The 16,254-nt window shown below is 41.4% G+C and overlaps 1 protein-coding gene and 1 pseudogene across 2 annotated transcripts in view; one reads left to right on the plus strand and one right to left on the minus strand.

Annotated features, from left to right (window-relative positions):
- TSPAN3 (tetraspanin 3) overlaps positions 1-16,254 on the minus strand; it is a 54,318-nt gene that overhangs the window by 11,911 nt on the left and 26,153 nt on the right. Inside the window, exons 2-7 of one of the 2 annotated variants that reach the window (XM_028138084.2) lie at positions 8,017-8,208; positions 7,711-7,785; positions 5,475-5,576; positions 4,383-4,535; positions 3,296-3,379; positions 1,258-1,402 (exon numbers count right to left, since the gene is read on the minus strand). In XM_028138084.2, coding sequence (XP_027993885.1) covers positions 1,277-1,402; positions 3,296-3,379; positions 4,383-4,535; positions 5,475-5,576; positions 7,711-7,785; positions 8,017-8,208 — 732 coding nt within the window. In that variant the 3' untranslated portion in view covers positions 1,258-1,276. Of the gene's footprint in view, positions 1-1,257; positions 1,403-3,295; positions 3,380-4,382; positions 4,536-5,474; positions 5,577-7,710; positions 7,786-8,016; positions 8,209-16,254 lie in introns of those variants that run through there. The other variant, XM_008160855.3, reaches the window with a different exon arrangement.
- LOC129148930 (nuclear transport factor 2-like) lies at positions 8,229-14,265 on the plus strand (annotated as a pseudogene).

Genomic DNA, 16,254 nt, shown 5'->3' on the forward strand with positions numbered 1-16,254 from the left:
AGCCCTCAGGGGATGTCCTATGGATGGCTTAAGCCCGCTCCCCATTGGGAGCGGACCTAAGCCTCAGTCTGGCCTCCCTTTGCTTGAGGCGACCGGGCTGATCAGGAGAAGGCGCCCGCCCCATCACCCCTCTGCTGCAGCCACTGCCGGTCACCGCAGCCGCCCAGGTATTTTCATCAACACAGACGCCAGTCCCTTCACCATGAAAAAATGACAACTTTCTTTAAGCATTTTCAAGATGTGTCTTTCATAGAATATGACACTCCTTTATTTTTCTTTTTATCTCCACCTGAGGATATGTTTCCATTGATTTTTTTCCCTTCCCTCTGATCCCAAGCTCAGCCCCTTCCCAAGCCAAAAGCCTCCTCCCAGGTTTAGGCTTGGGAAAGGGTCCCCCCTCCCACCTCCGATCTCAGGCTCTGCCCCTTCTTAAGCCTAAAGCCTCCACCCCAGGCTTTAGGCTTGGGAAGGGGTTCCCCCCAGCACCTCCCCAAGCTTAAAGCCTCCACCCCAGGCTTTAGGCTTGGGAAGGGCTTCTCCCTCCCCCAGAACCTCCAATCACAGGCTCAGCCCTAACCAAGCCTAAAGCCTCCGCCCCAGGGTTTATGCTTGGGAAGGGGTCCCTCCCCACCCCACCCCCCACCTCTGATCATAGGCTTGGCCCCTTGCTAAGCCTAATGCCTCCGCCCCAAGCTTTAGGCTTGGGAAGGGGTCCCTCCCCACCCCTCGCACCTCCGATAATAGGCTTGGCCCCTTCCTAAGCCTAAAGCCTCCACCCCAGGCTTTAGGCTTGGGAAGGGGTTTGCTCCCCCCCCACCTCCGATCGCAGGCTCAGCCCCTTCCCAAGCCTAAAGTCTCTGCCTGACAGCCGGCTGAGAGTGACCTGGGTGCCGAGGAGGTTCCCCGACCCAGGTATGTATGCAAATTAACTGCCATCTTGGTTGGGTTAATTTGCATACTCGCCCTGATTGGCTGGTAGGCGTGGCTTGGGCATAGTGAAGGTGTGGTCAATTTGCATATTACTCTTTTATTAGGTAGGATATGCATAGCCAATGGATACAGACAATGATATGGTGAAGGCCCAGGGTGGGGCAAGAATGAGAGGAAGGAAGTTAAGGAAGGCGGGGGAGGAATTGGGGAACATCTGTATTACTCTCAACAATAAAAAATAAATAAAAAAGCAAGCTCCAAAGGTTACATGCCACATGATTTAATTTATAAAACATTTTTAAATGACAAAATTTTAGAAATGGAGAACAGATTAGTGGTTGCCAGGTTAACTGGGCAAAGGCACAGAAGGGAGAGGGGTGCAGCTATAGAAGGGTACCAAATAGTACCAGGTGGGATTCTTGTGGTATTGGATCTGTTCAGTATCTTGGTTGGTGGTGTTCAATACAGGAACCTACACAAGTCATAAAATTGTATAGAACTGAATATATACACATAGATATCAGAAGTCTGAATCAAACTGGTAAATTGTATCAATACCAATACCCAGGTTGTGATATACTATAGTTGGGTAAAAAATTATCACTAAAGGAAAATGCACAAAGCATACATGCACTCTGTCTGTACACTTCCAGATGTACCTGTCTAACAAAACTAAGTTTCAAATACAGAAGAGGTTAGAACCTGTTTTATTTTAAAGCCTTTTCTGTAAAAAAATATAATTGCTCCTATTAGTATAAGAAACTAGAGTTGCAGAACCAGTCCTTGATTTATGTATATCCTATATAATAAAAGTGTAGTATGCAAATTGCCCCCTCAACTGGGAGTTCGTCCAGGAGTTTGACCAGGGGGCAGGGCCAGCTGGGGGAAAGGGAGGAAGGCCCGGGCCGACAGTGGCAGGTGGCTGGGAAAAGGGAGGGAGGCCCTGGCTGGTGGCAGCAGGTGACCGGGGTAAGGGAGGGAGGCCCCGGCAGTGGCAGGTGGCCGGGGGAAGGGAGGTAGTACCTGGCTGGCAGCTGGCAGCCACTAAGGACCCTACCAGTGCACAAATTTCGTGCACTGGGCCTCTAGTCCTATCTAATAAAGAGGAAATATACTAATTTGACCCTCACACCATCGCAAAAATGGCGGCAACCACAGCCAATAAGAAGGGAATATGCTAATTGACTGTCACGCCCTCAAAGATGGCTGCGCCCAGTCCCCTCAGACCCACTAGGGTGGCAGGCGCGTGGCAAGGCGGGCCCGGCTGCTCCATGCACCTGCCTCCGGAGTCCCCAGTCCTCTCAGCCCCCCAGCCACCCAGGGCTGGCCCGAGGCTCAGACAAGCCTCAGATAACGGCTGCCCAGCTGCCCAGGGCCGCCCGAGGCTCAGGTAACCAGGGCCGGCTGAGGCTTGTGCTGCTGGCAGAGGCAGCAGCAGAGGTGTGATGGGGCATCGCCTTCCCCTGATCTCTGGGTCGCTTCCCGCCCCTGAGGGCTCCCGGACTGTGGGAGGGGGCAGGCCAGGCTGAGGGACCCCCCCGCTCCAGTGCATGAATTTTCATGCACCGGGCCTCTAGTAAACATATAAAACCCTTGAGAACAGAAAAACAAGAACTGAAAGTAGAGAAATATTTTTAAAGGACTAAAATAAAGCTATTTCCAAACTGAAATAAAGCAATATAATTTTTTTTTAATTCTGTAAAGTTCTATTAAAATATCTCCAAGAATACACTATGACAACAGTTTGTATTTTGAACAGCTCACTCACTTAATCAAGTCAAGAAAATAAGGCAGTCTTAGCTGGTTTGGTTCAGTGGATAGAGTGTCAGCCTGAGAGGAGTGAAGGGTCCTGGGTTCGATTCTGGTTAAGGGCACATGCCTGGGTTGCAGGCTTGACCCCCAATGGGGGGCATGCAGGAAGCAGCCAATCAATGATTCTCTCTCATCGTTGATGTTTCTATCTCTCTCTCCCTCTCCCTTCCTCTCTGAAATTAATATATATATATATATATATATACATATATATATATACACACATATATATGTATATATATATGTATATATATGTATATATATACATACATATATATGTATATATATGTATGCATATATATATATTTATTTTTTTATTTTTTATTTTTTTTTTTTAAGAAAAAAAGGCAGAGGCTTCTCACAAATGGTCCCCCCATCCAGACTTCTGGTTTCTTGAAACCATTCTGGGACTAGGTCTAAAAATGGAAATAGAAGATGTTGGAAACTGGTGCCTGGTATCTCAATCACTTTCACTTAGTGATTAAAACTATTCAGGGTTGACATCAGAGAATTAATACACTCTGATCATAACTGCTTGGTTAGCTATGCTTACCTGAATGGCTGCAAATGCCAGTGCTGCCCAGATAACATGCATCATGATTTCTTGTAGCTTCTTCACAACTAGAGCCTCACACCCCTGAAACACAGAGTCATCCTTATTAGATGTCTCTTTTAAAACTGAAAGCTACACAGTCACATACTACCACCCACTGGCAGAAATGGCAATGACAGAAACTAAAAGACATAAAAGGAAGGCCCGTGCATTTAAAAATAATTTACAGTAAAATAAAATAGCTTGAAAGGAAGCAAAAGTCATGGAGATGTAAAGTACAGCATATGGAATATAGTCAATAATACTGTGATAACTATATATGGTGTCAGGTGGCTATTAGGCTTATTGGGGAGATCACTTTGTAAGCTATATAAATGTCTAACCACTGTACTATGCATCTGAAACTAATATAATATTGTATATCAACTATAATTGAAAAAAATGTTTTAATTTTTTAAATTAAAAAGCTATAACTACAATCTGTACATAATATAATTTAAATCCTTAAAGAAAAAGAGTTGAAAGAAGGGACTCAAAAGAATATTTGCATATCTATTTTCACAGCAACATTATTCACAACAGCCAAAAGGGGAAAGCAACCCAGGTGTCCATCCATGAATGAATGGATAAGCAAACTGTGGTCTATCTACACAATGGAATATTATTCAGCCTTAAAAAGTGGATGAAATTCTGACTCATGCTACAACATGGATGAATCTTAAAGACATAGTCAGTAAAAAAATAAGGCACAATATGACAAGTTTTGTATGATTCCTTATATGAGGTACCTAAAGTAATCAAAATCATAGACAGAAAGTAGAATGGTGGTTGCCAGGGACTGGGGAGGAGAAAATGGAATGTTATTTAAGGGGCATAGAGTTTCAGTGTGCAAGAGGGAAAGAGTTCTGCAGATGGGTAGTGGTGAATATATTCAATGCTACTGAGCTGTACACTTTAAAATGGTTAAGACGGCTTTTTAAAAACAGACAAACAAAACAAGCTAGAAAAGAAGTTCCAGGTAGAGATGATTCAGAGAAAAACAGGTTACCAGGCTAGATTCAAGTTTTAGCCAAGGAACTGAACTTACCTCAGCGTAGAGGTTGGAGGGATGGGCCAGACTGCCATTACAGCTGCTGGCAGTCTCTCTGCAGCAGCTAAGAGGGACACTCTGATTTTTGGTTTCTTTGAACCAGTCTGTATTTTCCCAGTCTGAGTAGTTGTGAATTCCACAACAGCGCAGCTATTGGAAAAGAGAATAGAGATATTACTCCTCACAAAATACATATACCTGTGTTAACTTTAGAGTTCTGTGCACTGCAGAACCTTAAGTTACTCTAGAACAGTGATATCCCAAAAAACTTTTTGCATTGATAGAAATGTTCTATGTCTGCATGTCCAACATGGTAGCCACTGGCCACATAAGGCTATTGAACACTTAGAATGTGGCTGGAGTGACTAAGGACCTGAGTTTTTAATTTTAATTTAAATAGCTGCATATGGCTAGTGCCTCTAAGAATGTCAATATGAAGAGCACAATGCCCACAAGAGGTAGTTTATAGCTAAGAAAAATCTTCCTATCTTACAAGTGAAATACCTGATTCTGAGTTAAATACTATTTCCAATGACAGAGTGTTTAAAATATTTTATCTAAAATGTCTGTGATTTGCTTTAAGATAATCTAGCAAAAGATATGTGAGGGTAATAGATGAAACAAGATTAACAAACAAAACACTGACAATTTTGGAGATGGGTTTATGAACATAAAAATCTACTATACTATTCTATTTCCATGTATGTTTCAAATTGTCCATAATATTTTTTACAGTTTTGTCAGTTACTTTTTTTGGTCTTGCTTTTAAAAGATTGATAAGAAGATCTCCCACCTCCTCTTAAGTCCATCTGGACTCCCACCTTCCCTGTGGCACATACCTCTCTTCCATCACCACCTCTTAGCTAATTAGTTTTTTTGGAGGAAAGTCAGATACATTTTATCTGACTTTGACTAGGTAATGATGGAAAGCAACTTTTCAAGGGTGAAGGTAAAAACATTGAACACATCATAAAGTTAACCATGACTGTGCAAGTACATGACTAATTTACATAGTAATAGCAGAGTAAGTTTCACGTTGACCCAACAGTGATTGGCCCTCAAAAACAAATTCACCTCAAGAGAGCTCACCTGTCTCTGTACATAATCAATAGCCCGGCTAGCAGCATCAGGATTGGTTCCATTATAGGTCTTATATACTTTCTGAATGCTGTGGTCAACCTCATTTTCCACCTGAATCAAAACAAACAATTTGGCCCCTCTAAAATACTAGTAAAAATAATATTAGTCAAGGCTCTAACTAAGATGCATAAATGGCATATTTGCGAAATTGCCAGATATCTCTGTAAATTTCTTATAAGAAAAAGTTTTATCCCTTCCTGGTTCTATACATATTAAGGTAAAGATTCAAACATTTTATATCACATAGATTAAGCTTCAAAGAAAAGATTGTGTGCAAAGTATCAGGCTAACAATCCACTCAAAAGGGAGAAAGCAGTTGAGCCTTGAGATAGATGTCCTAAATAATAAATGGACTGCCTCCTCCTCCTCCTTGTTTTTTTTTAATCCTCACCTGAAGGTATATTTTCCATTTAGAGAGAGTGGAAGAGAGGAAGAGTGGGAGGGAGGGAGTGTAGAAGGAAGGGGGAGAGAAAGAGAGACAGAGACATCAATGTGAGAGACATGTCGACTGGTTGCCTCCCACATACACCCCAAATCAAACCTGCAACTCCAGTCATGTGCCCTTTACCAGGAATTGAACCTGCGACCTTCCAATTTGTGGGCTGACACTCTAACCACTGAGCTCACTGGCCAGGGAAACTGCCATATATATATATATATATATATACATACATACATATATTGATTTCAGAGAGGAAGGGAGAAGGAGAGATAGATACATCAATGATGAGAGAGAATCATTGATTGGCTGCCTCCTGCTCCCCCCTCCCCTCCCATCCCCCGCACTGCGGATTGAGGATTGAGCCCACAACTCAGTCATGTACCCTGGACTGGAATTGAACCTGGAACCCTTCGGTCTGCAGGCCAACACTCTATCCACTGAGCCAAACCGGCTAGAGCTGCCTTCTTTTTAAATAAGTTTTCAGTGTAGTCTCAGAAGACCTAGGCATTTTCCTTTACTTAAGGAGGTAAAAATAAAATAATTAAAAAAACACCACATGCCTGGCCAGAGTGGCTCAGTGATTGAGCAATTGACCCATGAACCAGGAGTTCATCAGTTTGATTCCTGGACAGGGCACATGCCTGAGTTGTAGGCTTGACCCACAGTAGGGGGTGTGCAAGAGGCAGCCGATCAATGATTCTCTCTTATCATTGATGTTTCTATCTCTCTCTGAAATCAATTAAAAATAAAAATAAAAAACACATGAAAAAAAAAACCACCACAAGATACTTTTGGGACAAATTATTAAACTTGGCCAAATATGCAAAAGTAATCAGCAGGTAAATAAAGCAGTCTTTAGAAATGACAGTTTTGTACTAATTACTGAAGTGTCACTTAACAAAGTTTGTACCTGATTCTCCTTACCCTTTTAAGATTATTAAACTTATTTGGTAATTTTATTAGTGATGTCAGGATACTATAAAATTAATAACCAGATCATAGGTAGGAGCATAATCCACTGCATTTTTTTTTGTCATAGTTGCTCAATACCTTATGTATCAATGATCTGAATATTTAAATTGGAGTATCATGCCTTTGATTTAAAACCATACCTTACAATGAGTCTATACCATGGCTCTAAAGTTATGCCCAAATTAATTAATTTAAAGAACCCTGTTTAGCCTTAAATGGTACTGTAAGTGGAAAGCAAAAGCAGGCAAAGTAGAAAGGAAAGAGGAAAGAAAATGACAAGAAAAGAGGGACAAGAAGGGCGTGGCTGCAATAGCTGCCTTGGTGTTCGAGTTGGGAGGACACCTTGTTCCTTAGGATGAGGTAGAAGGTAGGATCACAACTCACAATCATCTTTTTTTCTAAGGCATTTTAAAAAGAGGCAATGGAAAACAAAACAAATCAGGAAATTTGCATTTCCCCTCTTATATAGAGAATCTATAGGCTGAGGAAATTTGAACAAACTGCTTAGTTGACTAATTATTCATCTATAGCTCATTCTGAAGTAATTTAAAGAAAATTAAATACAACAAACTAGAACAGGAGTAGAATTAACACTTTGCTATATAAAACAAGACAAGAAATCTTGACATATGAACTTTAGATGTTTAATGCAGTGGCTAAACTAAAGTATGGCAAAAGAAAATGTTTACTTTGATAAAATGAATTTGGTATATTTCACCTGAAATACTTAAACCACCTTTTAAAGCATATAAATTATAGTAGATAACATACCTTTGCTCTGTAAACATATCCCAAAACCACTACAACAACTTCTGTGACAAAAACTAAGAGTAGGATGATGACAAACTGCAAGGAAACATAGTCAAAAATTAAATACAAATAAAAATAGCACTAAATACTCTCTTGATAAAAAAAAATTATCTAAGATAACTGTTACAAGTTTAAGACAAGTGCTAATTCTATTCCAACAATAGGAGCCAATCTATAGAGTTTCATGCTTAATTCAAAGCAAATAGCACAAATGAAATATTCCCACATATTACGATGACACATCTGGTCAATGAAGTGCTAACTTACCGTGGCCAATCCACAGCGGCTTTCCCGGATTGTGGCACAGCAGCCAATTAGCCCGATAATGAAAAGCAAAGCTCCTACAGCTATAATCACCACAGCAGGGATGAGAGTGTACACATCTTCAAAGAAGTGGTCATAATCATCGTAAGTGATGAAGACATAGGCTCCCACATAGCATAAAATGCCAGCTGCCCCCTGTGGGGAACAAGGTCAGAATGCCGGTAAGTCTCTAAGGGCTGCTGGTAAAATGTCCCAGTAGGTTATAATTCAGTGAGATTTTCCATCACTTTTAAATCTATCTGTACACTTCTTTTCAGAAACTGGGAAGTCTCCTATTATTCATTAGCAAGAACATTTCTTTACTTAAGTTGAAAAGTTTTCCAAACTCTATCTACTTTTCAATAATTGCTGGTTTACTTAGAGACAAGAAACTACAAATCCTGTAATAATGATGACAAGAATGAATCTCACAAACACCCCAAATGTTTATTTGTAGCTCAATTACAGTACCATACAAATCAACGAGGTGGTAAGGAGGACACCTTCGCTCATCACAGGTGTCCTCAACAAACAAGGAAATTAGATACAAGTGGCAGGGCCAGGATGTGACCCTGGCAATCTGACTCCAGAATCTGAATTTATAACCTACTAGAGGCCCGGTGCATGAAATTCATGCACTGGGGTGGGGGGGGGCAGGTCCCTCAGCCCAGCCTGCACCCTTTCACAGTCTGGGAGCCCTCGGGGGATGTCCAACTGATGGCTTAGGCCCGTTAGTTGGACATCCTTAGTGCTGCCGCAGAGGCAGGAGAGGCTGCTGCCACAGCCGCTGTGCTTGCCAGCCGTGAGCCCGGCTTCTGGCTGAGCAGCACTCCCCCTGTGGGAGCGCACTGACCACCAGGGGGAAGCTCCTGCATTGAGCAGCTGCCCGCTGGTGGTCAGTGTGCATCATAGCAACCAGTCGTTCCATCGTTCAGTCAATTTGCATATTAGCTTTTTATTATATAGGATATCTAGCCCTTTGGGAAAAGAAAAAATAACACCTAGTAACAATGATACCCATTACCAAAAAACTTGCTGTCCTAGTCAAGGTTGTGAAATAGTAAAGACAGAGGACTCAGTTATAGCAAACTTTGCAAACTCTTAGGGTCTATTTAGTCTTTAGAATAGTTCTTCTCAAACTAATGTGAATAGGAATCATCTGAGGATGTCTTATTAAACAACTAGAGGCCCAGCACACGAAATTCATGCATGGGTACAGTCCCTAGGCCTGGCCTGCGATCAGGGCCATCTTCCCCGGCTGCCAGCAGCCGGCCCCACCACCCACCACCACCCACCCCAGTTCCCTGTTTGCTATCGGGTGATCGGAGCCTGCTGGCCAGGGGAAGGGACCGAGAGGTTGGCCAGCAGGCCCCGATCAGGTGATCATGGCCTGCGGGCTGGGGGCAGCTCCTGCGTTGAGCATCTGCCCCATGGTGGTCAGTGCACAGCACAGCGACTGGTCATTCTGCCGTCTGGTCAATTTGCATATCACCCTTTTATTATATAGGATAGACTGATTTAGTAGGTCTGGGTTGAGGCCTGAGATTCTGCATTTCCAACAAGTTCCCAGGGATGCTGATGTTGCTGATTCTTGGACTACACTTTGACTAACAAGGTTATAGAGCACCTGTAGGGAAAATGTTGCAGTAAGTCAGAGAACCGATATGCCTTATTTCAGCTGCTGCTCCAGCCACCATTCTCCAGCTGCAGTTTTATATACATTCTCCTCTTGCATTACTGATTTTGCTATTATTATGTACCAACTCAATGCTGACAGCCCAATACCACTTGCTTATGTGTGAATTACCAAATACAGTGTGAGGCTAAGTATTAAAACATTTGGTTTAATGAGTTATAATTTGTAGAGCACTTTGAGATTTTCATAGGAAAAGAATTACTTCACCATCCTTTAAAATTTAATACCCAAATCATTAATTTTCAAACTACAAAATAGTCTCCACAATGACACTGGAAAATAATTCCTCTCAACCTGAAAACTCAGTTTATTTCTTAGGTCTATGGCACCCAGTAAGCTTGGGCATCGTCAGTAAATTTTCTTACAATAGGTCATTAGAATCATTATCAGATATGACAGAAAAAGACTACATTTATGTAAAGTGGAGAAAGTAACTTATGTTTTTTAAATAACATGGACTTTTTTAAAAAACAACTAGAATAATGGAGGCAATTTTTAAAAATACATTATTTTTAGAGTTTCCAGTCAAGATGATAGAATAGGTGCAGGCCATGACCACATCAAAATTACAACTAAATTATAGAACAATCAACCTGGAGAACTATTTGAAGACTAGCTAAACAAAAATCCTATAACTAAGAATACACAGAAGTCATATTAAAACTAGTAGAAGGGGCAGGGAGACAAAATGGGCCAACCCCACATGCATGTGAGGCAGTTGAGAAACCAGAGGGATATCTCAGGTGCAAAGATGTCCCCTGAGGAGCCAGGGATCCCAGCCCTGAACTGGGGTCCCCAGCCCAGACCACAAGTGCTGGGAAGAGAAGCCCACACAACATCTGGCTATAAAAATCAGTGGGGTTTGGCTGGTGAGGGTCAGTGGTTGAGTGTCAACCTATGAATCAAGAGGTTGCAGTTTGATTCCCGGTCAAGGCATATGCATGTTCAATCCCCAGTGGGGGTCGTGCAGAAGGCAGGTGACCAATGATTCTCATCATTGATGTTTCTATCTCTCTCTCCCTCTCCCTTCCTCTCTGAAGTCAATAAAAATATATTTTTTAAAAATCAGTGGGGATTTTGTCCTTCTGGGTGAAGACTAGAAACCCAGCTATCCTCTTCAAGAGCCTACACACAAACTCTTGCTCATAGGCACTCACCTTGGACTTTGGTGTAGGGACAATGGCTCAGGGGATGCCAAATACATATAGGGAGAATCTGAGTTGTGTGGCTCAGGGCAAGTGCTGGAGGGATAGCCGCTATTGTCCCTGTGTTGAGCTCTCCTCCCTCATGGCCAATAGGCACCATCTTTCCTGTGTTGAGCACTCTCTCCAATTCAGCCAAATCTGAATCTCCTTTAGCCAGGTGAACACCACTCAATTCATCCTGACAACTCCCAGAAACCCTGCCCCACCACAAAGTTCCACAGGCCACAAGCTAGTGGTGGTTAGCCTTGGTGTACCATCAGACTTTTGCTGACTGGCGTCAAGTTCAGCACTGACACCAAATCTAAATCTGCATGAACATGGTGAACACCACTCACCCCACCCTGCTGACTCCCTAAGACTCCATCACACCCAACTCATGATGCCCAAGGCTCTTTCAGAGGCTGATTGATGAGCAGAGGATCAAATTAGTAATTTGGAAGACAAGGTATCAGACAATACCAAATCAGAAAAGCAAAATGTAATAATAAACTAGGGTAGTTTAAAGGACCTCTGGGATGACATCAAGCATAACAACATTCACATCATAGGGCTACCAGAAGCAGAAGAGAGAAAAACAAGAGATTTAGAACATATTTGAAAAAAATTATGAATGAAAACTTCCATATGCTGGTGAAAGAAATAGATTTCCAAGTGCAGGAGGTGCAGAGACCCTAAATAAGATGATCTAAACAGACCCATACAAAGACACGTCATAATTAAAATGATAAAAAAAATTAAAGACAAAAAGAGAATCTTAAAAGCAGCAAGAAAAAGACAGTTACCTACAAGGGAGCTCCCATAGACTGTCAGTTCATTTCACAACAGAAACTTTGCCAGGCCAAAAGTGATTGGCACAAAATATTCAAAATGATGAAAAGCAAGGACTTATAACAAAGACTAATGATAACCAGCAAGGTTATCATTAAAATGGAAGGTGAGATAAAGAGCTTCCCAGACAAGAAAAAGTTAAAGGAGTGGATCACTAACAAACCAGTATTACAATAAATATTAAAGAAACTATTTTTAAGGGGGAGGTAAAGAAACAAATATAAATAATAAAATGGCAATAGATACGTTACCTATCCTTAATCACTTTCAATGTAAATGAATTAAATCTTGCAAACAAAAACATAGGGTAGCTGAATGGATAAGAAAACAAGACCCATATATATGCTGTCTACAAGAGATCCACTTCAGAAATACACAAACTAAGAGGAGAGGGATAAAAGGATATTTCATGCAACAAACTTTAAAACAATGGCTATTAATAAGAGAAAAAGAAGAACACTGCATAAAGATAATGTTGGATCAATCCAACAAGAGGATACAAACCTTATAAGACATTTGCTCCCTAGATAAATTAAGCAAATATTTGTGGACATAAATGGAGAGATAGACACTAATATAGAGTAGAGAATTTTAATACCCTACTGACAGCACTGGGTAATCTTCAAAACAGAACATAAACAAGAAAATAGCAAATTTAAATGATACATTAAATTGGATGGATTTAAGTGATATTTTCAGAGCATTCACACCAAAACAGCAGAACATACATTCCTTTCAAATACACATGGAACATTTTCCAAAACCAACCACATGTTAGGACACAAAACAAGTATCAATAAATTTAAGAACACAAATCCATAGCAAGCATCTTCTCTAACAAAAAATGTCTAAAACTAGAAATCAATTACAAGGCAAAAACAAACACACACACAAGGGTAAATAACATGTTAGTAAGCAATGAATGGGTTAACAATTATATAAAATATATCTTGAGACAAATGAAAATAAATACACAATAACAAAAAATCTATAGAACACAGTGAAAGCTATCCTGAGAGAGAAATTCATAGCAATACATTCCTACCTCAAAAAAACAAGAAACATCTCAAAAAAAAAAAAAATCTAACCGTAAGCCTAAAGGAACTAAAAAAGGACAAACAAAGCTAGACTCATCAAAAAACAGACAGAGGACCCAAATACATAAAATAAAAAAATGAAAGAAGTGAAATAACAATTGGCATCACAGAAATACAAAGGATTGTTAGAAAATATGATATGCTAAAAAAAAAAAAAAAAAAAAAAGAAAAGAAAAGAAAAAACTATATGCTAACAAATTGGACAACCTGGGCAAAATGGACAAATTCCAGGAAACATACCATCTTCCAAAACTCAATCACGAAGAATCAGAAAGCCTGAATAGACTGATAACAACTAATGAAATTGAAACAGTAAAAAAAAAAAAAAAAAATCTCCCAGCAAACAAAAGTCATGGATAGGATGGCTTCACAGGCAAGTTTTACCAAACATTCAAAGAAGAACTAATAGCTATCCTCTTCAAACTATTCCAGAAAATTGAAGAATAAAGAAGACGTTCAATCCATTTTTATGAGGTAAGCATGATCATAATTTTAAAACCAGATAAAGACACTACAAAGGAAGAAAATTACAGGCCAATACCCCGATGCTAAATTCCCTAAACAAAATATTAGCAAATAGGCCCTAACCAGTTTGGTTCAGTGGATAGAGCATGGGCCTGTGGACTGAAGGGTCCCAGGTTCGATTCCGGTCAAGGGCATGTACCTTGGTTGCGGGCACCTCCCCAGTGGGGGTGTGTGCAGGAGGCAGCTGATCGATGTTTCTTTCTCATCGATGTCTCTAACTCTCTATCCCTCTCTCTTCCTCTCTGTAAAAAAATCAATAAAATATATATTTAAAAAAAAAAAAGATCATAAACAATGACCAAGTTGGATTTATTCCAGGGATACAAGGCTGGTACAACATTTGCAAATCAATAAATGTGTTACATCATATAAACAAAATGAAGGATTAAAATCACATGAATATTTCAATTAATGCAAATCGTGGATTTTTGACCCACACTGCAGAGAATATGGAGCACGAGCAGAGGCTGGGTGAGCTCCAGAGTGGGAGACAAGCCAATTTGGGATCAGATTGGATCCAGCTTCATTCAACATTACTACCAGATATTTGATGATGACAGAACCCAACTAGGCGCAATTTACATCGACGCATCATTCCTTACATGGGAAGGACAGCAATTCCAGGGGAAAGCTGCCATTGTGGAGAAGTTGTCTAGCCTTCCGTTCCAGAAAATCCAAGCATCACAGTGCAGGACCATCAGCCCACACTAGCTAACTGCTCCTCAGCATGGTTGTAGGCCAGCTTAAGGCCGATGAAGACCCCATCATGGGGTCCCATCAAATGTTCTTATTGAAGAACATCAATGATGTTTGAGTTTCCACCAATGACATGTTCAGTCTTGCCCTGCACAACTTCGGTTGACCCAGCCAGGCACTCATGCTGTTTCCTCCTCCCTCCTCTTCCAGATACTAGTCACACTCCTCCAGGTGCTCCAAACAGCATACACAAATGAGCAGGACCGAGGTGGGAGTGGGCACAGGGCACTGCTGTTACCTAGGTATTGTGCATGATGTTTGGACGCTAGACTAGTTACATCTGACAGAAGTTTGTGTAGAGCCAGTGCATGCCTTGGAAAGACTTACGTAATACAAAAGGTTGTCTTTTTTTTTTTTTTTTTTAATCTAATGACAAGTTGTTCTAGTAACTCAAAGAAGTGAAGGAGAAAGCGGCTGCCTCACTGTCCAGATATTGATTTGTTCAGATGCCTCATGATACAATAAAACCACAAAAATTTTCTTAACAACAGCAACAACAAAAAAAACAGAGGCAGTAAAATCTCAGATATCTCATGTAGCAGAATTTTCACTGTTACTTCTTATAGGGCAAGAGAAACAAAGAAAAAATAAACAGATAGGACCACATCACACTAAAAAGCATATACACAATAAAAGAAAGTATCGAAATGAAAAGAGAACCCACCTCTGGGCCACACAACCAACTAGCCTGAGGCTCCACCCGTCCCAATGCCTTGCCAATATTACTTCTGATAAGGGGTTAATTTCCAAAATATATAAAGAACTCATACAACTCAACAAAAGAAAGACAAACAATTCAAAGAGGACATACAGATGGTCAATAGACATATGAAAGATGCTCAAGGTCACCAATCATTTGAGAGATGCAAATTAAAACGACAATGAGGTACCACCTCACACCTGCCAGACTGGCTACCATCAATAAAGCAACAAACAAGTGCTGGCGAGGATGTGGAGAAAAGACAACCCTAGTGCACTGCTGGTGGGAACGCAGATTGGTGCAGCCACCATGGAAAACAGTATGGAGTTTCCTCAAAAAATTTAAAATGGAACTGCCTTTTGACCCAGTGATTCCACTTCCAGGAATATATCTTAAGAATCCTGAAACACCAATCAGAAAGAATATAGAAGGAGGGGCAAGATGGCTGCAGCCTAATAGTATTTTACAGCTAAAATACTGCACACTCAGCTTGAAAAAGTAAGAGTATAGCTGACTGGCATATTTTGCCTAAGGAGCACTGAAGAAACAACATAGAGACTGGTAAGAAATGGGGAGCTGTGGAAAGGTGGAGTCCCCCCTGGAGCTAGTGCTCAGCTGAGTGGCCCGAGTGATACTGGCTGCAAAGCTCCCTCCCCTTGGGAGTATGGACTCCCATACCCATACAGGGATCCCAAACCCAGAGCAGCAGAGACTGGAAGGAGAGCCTGCATAGGATCAGGCAGAGAGATCCAGGGGAACTCTGTCTGACTGGGAGGCTGGGTCTTCACCTTCTCAGTCAATGAGCACACCTATTGTTGGCAGCCCTAAAGGAAGTCATTTACCCTGGACTCTGACTATGGGGAAAGGCTGTGCTGTGGTGTTTGGCTCCAAAAAAAGGGGGGGGGGGGGGAGAGTGGCTGAGGATTACACCCAGCAGTGACTTTGAGTGACCCTCTGTTTTCCTGAAAGGCTTTGTGTAGAGCCCAGACAGTGAATAAACTGTGTGGCGTGAGGAAGGGGGAGAAGATTCTCCCACCTCCAGTGAGGTCTCTCCCCACACCTATGGAGCCACATGGACTGCTCCATCCTGTAGTGTTGGTGGCAGTCCAGATCGTGGATTTTTGACCCACACTACAGAGAACTTGGAGCACAAGCAGAGCTGGAAATCTCAGCCCCAGCTTTACTGAGACCAGATGTGCAGAGAGATCTGAGTCCTGCATGGGGCTGACTTTAATACCCCTTCTGATTTAACTGGGCCCCTGGTGATTCCCCAAGCCCCTATCCTAACCAACTTACAGGCACACCAACCTGCTTCCAGTGGCTTTTCCATACAAATGGCCTGTCTTAGCTCATGCTGTAGACTTTCAAAATCTCTCAAAGGTTCATATACCCCAA

This window comes from Eptesicus fuscus, chromosome 5 (genome assembly GCF_027574615.1).
Source record: "Eptesicus fuscus isolate TK198812 chromosome 5, DD_ASM_mEF_20220401, whole genome shotgun sequence".
Classification (NCBI taxonomy): Eukaryota; Metazoa; Chordata; class Mammalia; order Chiroptera; family Vespertilionidae; genus Eptesicus; species Eptesicus fuscus.